Raw genomic sequence first — 12,715 nt, 5'->3', positions numbered from 1 at the left:
TGGCGAGATTGGCAATTTAGTTTGGACTTGCATATTTGCAGCTGCATACGTAAAATAACTCTAAAATCACAGTCAAATAATTACTAAATGTTTTACCGTAATTTTTTCGTGGGTATTCATATCTGTGTCCAGTTTTAAAAGAAATTTATTACTTGCCACGTGTACTCGTAAAGTGGCACGTGTAACCTGACATTTCCATATGTGTATGTACAGTAGCATTATATGAAAAATAAAATAAAAACAACGCAAACGCACAACAAGTGAGCGTTTGGGGTGGGAGAGGGTGGCAGTGGTTGAAAAAGGCCGACAGGTGTGTGGGTCAGTACGTCGCGGCTCACGTTAGCGCTGCTAATTTATGGATTTCCAGGGGTTTTGCTCGCCCCTCGTCGACCGGTGGCTTTTGTGGCAAAGGTCAATCGTTGGATTGCGTGAATAAATCACGCGTTATGTTCTGTGATATTACTGCTTTCTTTATATTTTCTTTCTTTACTTTACGTAATACTAGATTTCCACTCATAACCTCAAAATTAAATTGTATGATAACCTATATTACGTAACCTAAAAAAAAATTGTTTATTGGTTTGCCTAACATTGAATATAAATCGCGTAGACGTTTCTCGCAATAAACTTCTCCACAACAAGATAAATTGAAGTGGACCTATTAAATATGAAAGAGAATATTATATAAACAGACGTGGACAGGCATTCTGCGTAACAGTATAAACATTTATTTTGTTTATTTTTAGTGAAAGATGAATGTAACAAACATTTGACACTATATCTTTTTACCTTTGTATTGTCATGACACATTTCCATTGTCACATCTGCCCTTGTTCCTTGTTGGTAAGCACTCCACTGTCATTAGAATAAGAGCATCGCTGACAAATTTACATAAAACATTACAGGAGACAATTCGCATTCAAATCGAATGACTGACGTCGTATTCATAAACTTGCGCACTCCATCGATGACTAGACCGTAGATTCTATTTTGTTTTTCGAGTCAATTCATTCCAACTTTATTTTCTTAGACACTGCGTATAATTACAGCGGCGATGGTGAACAAAAGGCTTGTTAGTACACAGAAAAGCGGCAATCTGCCAATTAGAAAGACGCGTCAATGTTCAACTTTATATTAGTAATTGTAATTGCGGGGTTTAATGAATGGCGCGTGTAGATTGATTATTATTTAATATTTACGTACAAAAGAAATTAAGTGAAGATGAAGAAAATTTAATTTTCTTAAAATTAATCCCCAACGCATCTTATACAAATTGAAACTAATTATTTAATGTACCATAAAGCCATTTTCGCAACGTAACGGCTGCTCACTTGAACAGGGCAAAACATAGAGGCATTAATAATGCAAACAAATTAGTAACTTTGTGGGTTGCGCAGCAAACTTCTTCGAATTGTTTCGAGGCAAGTTTATCTTCTGACTTGTGAATTGTAACTTGCGTTAGTCAATTTGTAGAAACTTACTCTGACGCACTGAGATGTGCAAATAATGATGTCTTGTTTGTTTGCAGTACGTTCGTCTATCGCACGACACGCGCCCGGAACTGATTCTGCAATTGTTCACGCGGGAGTGGAATCTCGAGCCGCCGAAACTGCTTATCACCGTGCAGGGAGGCAAGGCCAACTTTGAACTGCAGCCGAAATTAAAGAAGGTGCTGAGAAAGGGATTGCTCAAAGCCGCCAAGACCACCGGCGCATGGATTTTTACCAGTGGAACCAATACAGGTGAAATAAATTACATCTTAAAGAGCTTCTAACCTTTCCACCCAAGATTTAAGTTTCAAAGTAATAATTCTAAACGTACAAGTTTGGAACACAGCTTAAAGTTACCTTAAAGTTTCAACAAGAAAAAAAAAACAAGCAAAAAGTTCTAATTTTCAATGTTTTATGTTTTTTCAGGTGTTACACGACAAGTCGGAGACGCACTCCTGACTGAAAGATCTCAACGCAGCGGTAAAATCATTTCTTTGGGCATTGCACCTTGGGGCATCATCGAAAACAATCAGGAACTCATTGGAATAAACAGGGATGTTCAATATCATTCAATAGCTTCTCCAAGGTAATTTATTTTTATATTCAGGTTATTTTCAGGTGTTATGTATGTATTTATGCTTGTGGTTTTGGAGGGCCCGCACTTCCATTAATCAACGCGCATTGTACAATCTTGAACAAACTGACAAACCACTCCGACTTGTTGCCCTGCGTGTATTCTCTGGTAAATTCTGTGTCGATTACAATCAACACCAACTTGAGATTTTGATTCTCTTGATACCACTTCATTGATAGACTTTTCAGCATAACTAGGCATAATTTACGATTTTCTTTGTCTGTTATCAGTTGCACCTTGATAGGCACCAGCAGTTTGATATCGGTTGGTTTGAGCAATATTACTTTTCTCTGTATATGTGTTAATTTACCTAACATATCTGCTCGTAATTGTTTCTCAGCTTGATCTGTAAGTAGACTTCTCAATTCGTTTGGTTTATCGAAGTGAACGATTTCTGAAATACGACATATTGCTTGCGTGGAGCCATAGATGAAGGCACCTTCGCTGAATTCTGGATCCCATACTCGTTTCAAATACTTAAGTCTTATCTTCATGCCCAGCCAACGAAAGAATTTTGGAAAATAGAGTAGTTCCGGGAACTTTTTTGGTGGTACCGGTGGTTTTCCAGGTGTGTGTCCACTGGTTCCAGGTGGTATTGCCCCACGTTTTGGGGTGACTGAAAATGGATAGTATCCATGTGGCAAGATTGGAAGCGACACATGTTTTGATAGTATTTCCTTCAGAACCTGGCCACCTACACGTAGGGCGCGAAAATTGAGCATGTTACGAGAATTTTGAACGGGTGCAAGCCATGACTTGCTTGCACGGGCGAATTTACAAATTTACTTCCATCCGTTATCGTGATTTGCAACTGTCAAACGGAAACGTCCATCATTATTGACATTTCAAACTAGTTTTCGTTTGTTTCAGGTCGAAATTAGCTGTGTTAAACAATAGACACTCATATTTTCTATTAGTTGATAATGGCACTCAGGGAATGTATGGTGCGGAGATCGTGATGAGGAAGAAATTGGAAAAGTTTATTTCTCAGCTGAAACTTCATCCATGTAAGTAATTTTGTTTTAAATTAGAAATAAATATATCATATTTTACTAAACAATATAATGTGATCTGTGAATCAGCTCAAGGTGTTAGCCTCGCGCAAAAGCGGCAGCTCGAAGGCACCGAATGTAAGTCTTCCTGTCTCAGAAACTTTTGCTGGAAAGTTATGCACTTTAATCCACTTCACACTTCTTCGTAGAATAATAGTACTTCTACTTCTTTTTGTAGAAAGCATAGACCCCGTAAAACTGTCAGACTTCTATTCATAACTTTTATTTTATTATCTGGCATATTCAGGTAGATGCAGATTATCCTCAGATTAAGTTGAGAACTTTTGAAACTTTACTTTTATATTTTTTCTTTACTTATATATAAGGTTCTGCTTTAAATTAATTAGTTTATAATGTACATTGGGTATAATCTAAGTACAGTTTAAATGATCAGCCTAATGTGACTTTAATATTGTATAAAGCTTGGAATAATTTGAAGTATGAAATCTAAAATCTAAAACGAAATCGGGAATACATAATTTATCCTTAATGCGTATATTAACTTACTGGAAGCACCGCTTGGGATAAACCCAAATAATCTTTGGGTCAATACACGTTTTATGTTCTTCGCATCCTGCTGAAAATTATTATGATGTAACTTTACAAATTAAATTTGCAGATACGTATAGTACAACACCCGTGGTATGTCTTGTGATAGAAGGTGGGACGAATACGATAAGGGCTGTGTTAGAATACGTCACCGATGACCCACCAGTGCCGGTGGTGGTGTGCGACGGCTCCGGACGCGCCGCTGACCTAATTGCTTTCATGCACAAGTACGTTTTATAATCACCTCATTCTTTATCGCTTAGCGGAACATTATCTACCATCAAAGCACGTTGTTTACAGATACGCTTCCGATACCGACACGCCGGTGATGGACAATATGAAGGATTATATTCTATCGTTAATTCAGCGCTCTTTCGAAGTGGACATTGATAAAGCAGAATGTCTCTATGGAGAGTTATTGCAATGCACCAAAAGAAAAAATCTAGTACGTACTAATATTATCAAATTCGTTGAATTAATATTAATGTTATTTACCATCAACACGAATAGATAACAGTGTTTAGAATTTCGGATCGACTTGATTCTCGTGCCCAAGAATTAGATCAAACTATTTTGACTGCCTTGTTCAAATCACAGCATCTTACGCCTTCCGAACAACTTTCGCTTGCGTTGACGTGGAATCGTGTGGATATAGCCAGGTCAGAGATTTTTGTATACGGCCAGGAATGGCCTAAAGGAGCTTTGGAAGAGGCTATGATGCAAGCGCTGGAACACGACCGCATTGATTTCGTCAAACTTTTGCTTGAAAATGGTGTGAATATGCGAAAGTTTTTGACTATTCCACGTTTAGAAGAACTCTACAACACTAAACAGGGTCCTAGTAACACTTTAGGCTACATTCTTCGTGATGTGAGGCCACATATTCCTCGTGGATACATCTATACCCTTCACGACATTGGGTTGGTTATAAATAAATTAATGGGTGGAGCATATCGAGCTTTTTACACACGTAGGAAATTCAGACCGATTTACGCTAAGGTGATGAATAAAACACCACAGATTCATCGTAATTCATCATCGTTTGTGAGATATTCCGGCAATGCAATGAGTTTGCTAGCGGCGACTATTCCACAGAATGAGAATCTGTGCTTGTTTGATTATCCTTTTAATGAATTGTTGATCTGGGCGGTGTTGATGAAACGTCAGAAGATGGCGTCGCTTATGTGGGTGCACGGCGAGGAGGCTTTAGCAAAAGCGCTGGTCGCTTGCAAGCTTTACAAAGCTATGGCACACGAGGCAGCCGAAGATGATATGGAAACAGAGGTGTATGAAGAGTTGCGCAGTTACGGCAAGGAGTTTGAGAGTATTGCCTTGGATCTATTGGATTACTGCTACCGGCAGGATGATGATATGGCTCAACAGCTTTTGACATGCGAACTCACCAATTGGTCGGGGCAGACGTGTCTTAGCCTCGCGGTAGCGGCCAATCATCGGGCTTTACTGGCGCATCCTTGTTCACAGATTATTTTGGCTGATCTCTGGATGGGAGGATTGAGAACGAGGAAGAATACAAATTTAAAGGTGAGTTATCATCAGCAACACTCACATATTCTTTATTTGCTCTAATTTTTTAAAACTTAATTTATTTTTTATTAAAAAAAGGTTATCTTGAGTCTTTTATTTCCACCATACATTTGCAACCTAGAGTTTAAGACTGTAGAAGAGTTGCAATTGATGCCGCAGACTGAGGAAGAACATTGGGAAAATGACGATGATGATGACCGCTCACAATCCGAAAAGAGTCAAAGTCTTGATTCTGAAGCTGGTTGTGACTCCGAGGTTCGTTTCATTTTTGTTTTGGTTATTTTTTGTTGTTTAATTTTCCTTTTATTTTGTATATCTATTTCGTACTTTTAGCGGGGAAGTTCCGGCAGTATAAATCCTCCTTTTTCACATTTGCCGATGCAGGATCAGGTAGTTAGCCATTTTGCAAATGAGAACCACCTCTTACCTTAATTTTCATCGTGCCAATAATGCATAATATGTTTTATCTAACATCGGATAACATTTCAACGCTTAAATTGACATTCAGGAATTATCAAAGACGCAGACCTTTTAAACCTTTACAAAGTTTGAGCGGAATTTGATGAATTCTGAAAGTGTAATCTAAGAAATTGTTCGCTAACTTTATATTGCTAATCTTGATGGTTATTTCTATAGGCATTGCTGTCGGATAGTTTTATCGCTCGTGAGACGATCGTTCAAGAAAACGGAAAAGTTGTGCCCGACATGGACGAAACTAAATATCATTTCTCCTTCGATGAGAGCGCCAAATACCATCCTGACAAGCGTACGCGTCCTCTTAAATTAAAAAAGAAGATCTACGAGTTCTTCACGGCACCAATCACCAAATTTTGGGCCAACTCCGTAATGACTGTCAAATTTACTTTTTAATACTTTGCGCTGACCTTGTGACTTTCTAGATTTCATATCTGCTCTTCCTAATCATCTTCAGCTACACAGTACTAGTAAAAATGCAACCGACTCCCAGCTGGCAGGAATACCTTTCGATTGCGTATATCTGCTCTCTGGGCTTTGAAAAAATACGCGAAATTATATCCTCGGAACCCGTGGCGGTCAGTCACAAGTTTGCAGTGTGGGCGTGGAACATGTGGAATCCGTGTGACGCTATTGCGATCATCTTCTTCCTAATCGGAGTGGCGCTGCGCGTCCGTCCGTCTACTATGGAGGTCGGCCGTGTTATATACTGTGTCGACAGCATATACTGGTACCTTAGAATTTTAAATATTTTAGGTGTAAATAAATACTTGGGTATGTCATATCGCGCTTGATGATTGTTTGATATGAGTGTTGATGGTCATATGTCGATAATTGCAGGACCACTGGTGACGATGATGGGCAAGATGGTGAAGAACATGATTTACTTCGTGGTGCTTTTACTGGTTGTATTGATGAGTTTTGGAGTGTGTAGACAAGCTATTCTGTATCCAAACAAAGAACCTAGTTGGCGAATCGCACGTGATGTCTTCTTTGAACCGTACTTCATGTTGTACGGTGAGGTATTTGCCGATTCAATAGATCCACCGTGTGGGGAAGGAGAGGAAACCGAATGTTTAACAGGCAGGTGGATAACTCCTGCTGTGATGGCTATCTATCTCTTGATCGCTAATATCTTATTGATTAATCTGTTGATCGCGGTGTTTAATAACATCTTCAACGAGGTCAATGCAGTCGCTCATCAAGTGTGGATGTTCCAGAGATTTACGGTCGTCATGGAATACGAACAAAAGCCAATTTTACCACCACCTTTTATTCTCATATGTCACATGTACCTTCTGTTTAAATACTGTAAGCGAAAATTGAAAGGTGTGCGCGAAACTTATGACAACGGGTTGAAACTTTTCTTGGAACCGGAGGACATGGAAAGGTTATATGATTTTGAAGAGGATTGTGTAGAGGGATACTTCACTGAGCAAGAAATGAAGGTACAGCAGAGCATGGAGGATCGTATCAAGGTTACTACCGAACGTATTGAGAGCCTTTGTCAGGTAACAATTTCTCCGGGTATTTTAATTCCGTATTTATTCCTTTTTTCGATTATTAATGTAGAAAGTGGATGATATTAATACCAAAGAAAACACGCAGGCAACCTCTTTACAATCTCTAGAATTCCGTTTAAGGAAAGTGGAAGAAGTGGCGACGGATATTATGAGCCACCTGGGTGTCATCCATCGGTTTATGGCGACACGCCAGATGAGCGACGAGCCGCCCCCACCGCCCATTCAGGTGGAGCGGTTACGGCATGCCAGTGAACGTTCCGAGGCGGCAATGTCGGATGAGTCGCATATGTCTACGTTACAACCAACTCTGCGGCGTAAGCCCACGCGATCCCTAACGGAGGTGCGTCCCGATGCGTATATATTTGATGACGGGGCGCACTTTGAAGTCAGGACAGTGGCGGAGGAGGATGACGAACACATGGACATGGATGTTATGTCTGCGGCGGAGAGTCGTATGGAGTTGCATCTTCTTGACGAGCGGCAAAGGAGCTACGAGTCTAAAACATCGCTAGAAAGCGAACGGGGAATCGAAGCCGATGAAGAACACGATAAACTTTCAGCTGGGGCGTTGACGTTGGATCCTCTGAAATATAGGTATGCAAATCGACGACGGGATTCGTTCGGAGGGCGGAGGAACTCCGAAGGCGGATATGGTAAGTGGTACTAGTTCAAATTCTTGACATAAAAGCTATTGAAGGCAATAGTTCTAGTTTAAACACGCATTCTAGTCATATAAGTTTAAACTAGAACTGAAATATTGGCTGGTCGTCTCATGTGTATTCTTCAATGTTATTTAATATTAAATTCTCTCAAAACTTTGTTACTTTCATCGAATTATTGTTTTAACATTTTCGCCACTTCTTCAATTAACCAACTTCTGGCAAAAAAAATATTAACATGAGAAACATTCGAGTTTATGTTGTCTATTTGTGTTTATCGTTCAGTGGTTCTGAAAATGTTCTGTTGATTTTATTTATGGCTATTTTTCCACTTTAGTTTTTTTTATTAGTCCGTTTCTTTAACCTAAACATAATGCGCTCGTATCTGGTGTGTTCCAAATTGTGTCTTCCTGCAGGAGATGAGTCGATTTCGAGTAGCAAGCGCAGCCTGTCGCGTCGACAACTATCCCAAACGCAATCCGAACCCGATAATTCCGATCCGCTCGCGCATCTCCCGACTGGGCGCAGCGTGAAGTTCGCCGAACCACAAATCAACGTGATCCCGCCCTCAAGCGGTGGAGGCGCACCCAGTGGTGTGTCTACCGCACCCACGACGAGTGCACACGCCCATAATCCTCGCGCGATGCTCATGTCGATGCACACCGAGTATACAAGCATCACAGACGAGTTGGAGTCGGTGTGTGGCTTGTTGAGCCCGCCGCGCACGCCCCGTCTACTGTCACCGCCTCGGCCCGGACAGTCCGCACCGCCGCCCATTCATAATCGTTAGTAGAACCAACTAAAAAACTACAGCAACCAATGAACTTGGACACCGTCTAAAAATCGCAACAAAACTCAACACTTTTTTGCAATATTTTCCGACACGATTTTGGAAAAGGAATGCCAAACTTTGTTTCATTTTTTGGCAATGTACCCCGACAAGTTCTTCAATCTTGATTGCTCTTACACATTCTGGCTGTTCTAGCTGTTTTCTTCTTCTACGACACACGATATATGGGTTGATGGGGCACATTTCTGGGATTGAGGATATATTTCCTTTGCTTTTACCTCTTACCCACTTTGGTCTTTTTATACTCGGAGATGCATGTATAAATGAATGTGTGGTTTCAATTTGGTGTTTGTCATTCTTTGGGGCATGATTTCAAGCTTTCAACTTCAACTCAACCGCACCATCTTTGATCTGGCCTGCCGATGCTCTTAAATATTTCTAACACCACTATTTGACTAACACCATAAATATTACTTTCTTTCATGTTACAAAAGCTTAAAATCGAACAGATGACTCTTCGTAGTTGCAACGACTTGAAGACTGTTCTTTTTATAGCACATCGCCGGCGCTGCGCTTCTGAGATGTCCAATCCTGAGTTTGCCGTTTTCATGGAGAAACAACATCTACGCAACGCCGAAGAGAACGATTACAAACTCATGGAAGACCTCATCCAAAGAAAGTACGATGAGGAAGAGGAACAGTCACAGTCCAATTCCAGTGTCTCACACAATCCAGCTTTGCTCCATGTAGTGCAGGAATCGCGTGAATTCCGCAACAATCGCTTATTACGCCGCGCCACCGCCATTGAAGACGACGTCACTCCAACATCGAGTTCATCGGTTTTCAGTGAGTTAACTAACCAAATTTATTGTCTGACAAGTTGCATAGTTACATCTCTAATGATGATATGCTTAGAATTTACAGAAAGGCAAGGTTCTGAAGACAGTACAGATCAAGCTCCATTGATGCCACCATCGATTCAACGCCCCACTATTATTGTGGATTCGTCCCAGCTACCCATTGCACAGGAACAACCCCGAAAGGCTGATAGCAGAACTAGTTTGCACATGCAATCAGAGACGATGTGTTGATTAATTGATGAGAGGGCACCGAACGCCATCCAACGAATCATACACCAAACGAAGCGTCCGAACGAACGAGATCAAAATAAATGTTCACGAAATTAATTAATTACCAACTAAACCAACGTGTCAGTCAGTCAGTCAGTCAGTCAGTATTGATCATTGATCATTATTTTGCAAAATTCAGCAATTAACATTTTATTCTGTAAGAAAAATAATTTTGTATTTACCATTGTGATAATTTCTAAACAATGATCAATGCAACCAATTCAAAATTACCGACCTACACATTGACAATATTTACTACTAGTCATATCTGTTTTGTTTATAATGATCTGTGCACACATATTTATTCACTCAATCAACTTAAGTTACCCACGTAAGTTAGCCTAAACAATTTTTATATCAATCAGATCTAGTTGAGAATGTAATGTTAGAGAATTGAATGTACAATCACGAAAGTGCGAGCCTTTTTCAAAGAAATCGAACGTATAATATTTACAAAGCGACAAGTAAACACAAGTTTAATTAATCTACATTTAATTAAACAAAAGCAAACGATAACTAGTTATATATATACACACACAAATACACAAAACCAAGAGATATATTTATTAACTAATAGGGTGTTTATTAGCCGATGCTCAAGTCGAAACCAAATATGATATATGTTGATTGTTCACGTCTTCAAATTCTATACATATATAAATATATCAAAAGTATGTACTTAAATGCAGAAATTTATTCTTACGTCGATGGCAATATCTTACACACAAGTATCTACAAGTATGTACACGTGATTGTTGTAAATTGTAACGAAATACAACTGTCTATAATTGTGAAGTATTTTACGAAGTAAACAAATGTGAGTGTCCTACATTATAAACATAATCAAACTGAAACCAACACACAAACACAGATACACCTTACGCAAACACTTTTTGAGACTTTTCCCTTCGGGAATCGACCTATCTGAATATCTTATAGGTTGTAGACATAGATACTAAACGAATAAAGACAATTTTAATATTCATATTTTCAACATTAGGCAAAAAGCGATATGATGATGATCTTTTACAAAGTTTTCTACTCTTAGTCTTTTCTATCACCTCTTGTGAACTGTAGAGCCTTTCGAAACTTTTTGCATATCTTTAATCATTGTATTTTGTGTATATTTAGTGATAAGAACTCATATCGGTAGTGTTTCTATTCGAAATTTGAACTTTTATTGCAAACATTCAACATTGAACACCAATATGGGATCTATTACCAAATTATTTTTAAAGGAATGAAACAAGTTATTTATATCCACGATTTAATTAAGACAAAAAACATTGCAGTACATGTGACTTAAGAATTTTTACAGTTGTACAAATTTAGTTAATCTGTGTTTCTACTGTTAACTAGTTAAGTTATTTGAGATCATATTATAACACCTACTTGTAAACATGCAAAATGATTTCATGTCGTTGACAACGAAATGCGCACTGTTATCAATGCACCCTTCTCACATTATTTTGTCAACGTAACGATGAATGGCATTGATTGAGGATTTTAGACATATGTGTTTACATTGAGTTCTAAAGACAAATAAACTCTCACACAATTAAATACAATACGACAATGTCTTACGTGTGGTGTATTTTCTAAGTTACGTATTTCTTCAATTTGGATTTGATAATGAGTAATGGGTGATCATGGTCGATTGATGTTACCGCACGATACAAGGTAGCTCATCATCAGCTGTGATGTAAGGGGCTGCGCAGACTTTTAAACCGAATGAGTAGCCAGCATTGCATACTTTCGGGGGGTTGGGAAGATATGCTGCGGGTCCAGGTGTTGCTGACTTTAAGGCCGGGGGAAGTTTACCCGGAACTGTGTACCTTGGTGCTTTAGTGCGATAGTTTTCGGTAGGCACACCTGGATAATTTGCCGGACCTGGTGATAGTCCTTTCATTAAAATGCCATTTTTTCCAATTCTTTGGGAAAAAAAGATCTTTTCAGTAAATTTTACTTGCAATATAATATTAGTTATAGTTACATGCTGTAGGCTGGTGCAGCTATCAAATGTGGCACTTTTGGTCCCAAAGAAGTTGGTTGGTTATATTGATTAGGCCCGGGACTAGCACTTCTTAATCCTCCTAATTGCCTCGAAGACATTGTATATGCTGGGTTCTTCATCTTTTCGTAGATAGTGTATGCCCCCGGCCCAGGGGTTGAAAATTTAGCTATAAATCAATAATTTTGTTGAATTCTTCATTTTATTATTGTGCTACCTTACAAGTTTCTTTCTTTTTTGAAATAAGAGAATATGCTGGTGCGCCTGTTTTGCCCACACGGGTCATATTACTGATGTCGTAGGATGGACCAGGTCCAACGTTGCGCAGCGCACCTTGGCAAGCTGGTCTCATGCTATATTGCGGGTTACGATACTTTGATGGGTCATGTTTGGGAAATCCGACCATCGGCGGTAAATAATACGCTCCTGGTCCAGGCCCTAACAGTTTTACTCACATTTTAGAATACGAATTGCCAAATATTTGTTTATATTTACCTTGTCCACGTGGAATACAATTGGCCATTTTCAATTTGGTGTTAAATTAATTATTGCTTACATAAATTTCAAGGTTTTTTGATGGGATTCTTTTCGGGTGATAGATATGCGAATTCAAAAGGATCTGACTGATGAAACAAAATGGTTTAATTTATTTTATTTTGTGACATTCTCGGCTAATTTGATGTGGAAATATTTTTAAGAATTAAAAAGCAATTAAAATCTTTATAACATATAACTGCATAAAACACAAAAGCTTATATATCCCATATGGTCTAGTGGCTAGGATACCTGGCTTTCACCCAGGAGGCTCGGGTTCGATTCCCGGTATGGGAATCCTTTTTGTTTTTGACTTTTAGATAA

General features: G+C 39.0%; 3 protein-coding genes and 1 non-coding gene across 13 annotated transcripts in view; 2 read left to right on the top strand and 2 right to left on the bottom strand.

The window, feature by feature from the left end:
• Positions 1-11,416, top strand: part of Trpm (transient receptor potential cation channel, subfamily M) — a 39,122-nt gene extending 27,706 nt beyond the window's left edge. For 4 of the 10 annotated variants that reach the window (XM_065312263.1, XM_065312262.1, XM_065312257.1 and 1 more), the window contains 16 exons: positions 1,529-1,742; positions 1,917-2,076; positions 2,995-3,131; positions 3,207-3,254; positions 3,796-3,952; positions 4,026-4,170; positions 4,236-5,267; positions 5,349-5,525; positions 5,604-5,660; positions 5,907-6,113; positions 6,170-6,518; positions 6,585-7,255; positions 7,317-7,920; positions 8,343-8,711; positions 9,272-9,562; positions 9,632-11,416. In XM_065312263.1, the coding sequence (XP_065168335.1) occupies positions 1,529-1,742; positions 1,917-2,076; positions 2,995-3,131; positions 3,207-3,254; positions 3,796-3,952; positions 4,026-4,170; positions 4,236-5,267; positions 5,349-5,525; positions 5,604-5,660; positions 5,907-6,113; positions 6,170-6,518; positions 6,585-7,255; positions 7,317-7,920; positions 8,343-8,711; positions 9,272-9,562; positions 9,632-9,807 (4,794 nt within the window). In that variant the 3' untranslated portion in view covers positions 9,808-11,416. The remainder of the gene's footprint in view (positions 1-1,528; positions 1,743-1,916; positions 2,077-2,994; positions 3,132-3,206; positions 3,255-3,795; positions 3,953-4,025; positions 4,171-4,235; positions 5,268-5,348; positions 5,526-5,603; positions 5,661-5,906; positions 6,114-6,169; positions 6,519-6,584; positions 7,256-7,316; positions 7,921-8,342; positions 8,712-9,271; positions 9,563-9,631) is intronic. The other 6 variants (XM_065312258.1, XM_065312261.1, XM_065312259.1 and 3 more) reach the window with 6 other exon arrangements.
• Positions 2,049-2,948, bottom strand: LOC135799247 (uncharacterized). Its single transcript, XM_065312275.1, has one exon. The coding sequence runs from the start codon at positions 2,844-2,846 to the stop codon at positions 2,124-2,126; it is 723 nt and encodes a 240-aa protein (XP_065168347.1). The 5' UTR covers positions 2,847-2,948; the 3' UTR covers positions 2,049-2,123.
• LOC135799248 (ciliary microtubule associated protein 1A-like) lies at positions 11,097-12,513 on the bottom strand. The gene is made up of 4 exons (XM_065312276.1): positions 12,353-12,513; positions 12,080-12,295; positions 11,840-12,026; positions 11,097-11,777 (listed from the first exon to the last, which is right to left on the bottom strand). The coding sequence occupies exons 1-4, from the start codon at positions 12,378-12,380 to the stop codon at positions 11,510-11,512; spliced, it is 699 nt and encodes a 232-aa protein (XP_065168348.1). The 5' UTR covers positions 12,381-12,513; the 3' UTR covers positions 11,097-11,509.
• A 103-nt stretch (positions 12,514-12,616) lies between these two features.
• TRNAE-UUC (transfer RNA glutamic acid (anticodon UUC)) lies at positions 12,617-12,688 on the top strand. The gene has a single exon. It is a non-coding gene; the product is annotated as a tRNA-Glu (tRNA).
• Positions 12,689-12,715: the final 27 nt, after the last annotated feature.

This window comes from Atheta coriaria, unplaced genomic scaffold, assembly GCF_025399875.1.
Source record: "Atheta coriaria isolate IRGN ID8LTWV9N9 unplaced genomic scaffold, Caltech_Dcor_3.1 hic_scaffold_9_pilon, whole genome shotgun sequence".
NCBI classification, from domain to species: domain Eukaryota; kingdom Metazoa; phylum Arthropoda; class Insecta; order Coleoptera; family Staphylinidae; genus Dalotia; species Dalotia coriaria.
The sequence above is the reverse complement of the archived record's forward strand: the minus strand, read 5'-3'. Positions and strand labels throughout refer to the sequence as shown.

Excerpts from the sequence above, each read along its gene's own strand:
- LOC135799247 (XM_065312275.1), bottom strand. The coding sequence starts at position 2,846 with ATGCTCAATTTTCGCGCCCTACGTGTAGGTGGCCAGGTTCTGAAGGAA.
- LOC135799248 (XM_065312276.1), bottom strand. The coding sequence starts at position 12,380 with ATGGCCAATTGTATTCCACGTGGACAAG. Across the intron at positions 12,027-12,079 it reads TTCAAAAAAGAAAGAAACTT|CTAAATTTTCAACCCCTGGG; the intron begins GTAAGGTAGCAC and ends ATTGATTTATAG. Across the intron at positions 11,778-11,839 it reads GCTGCACCAGCCTACAGCAT|AATTGGAAAAAATGGCATTT; the intron begins GTAACTATAACT and ends TTTTTCCCAAAG.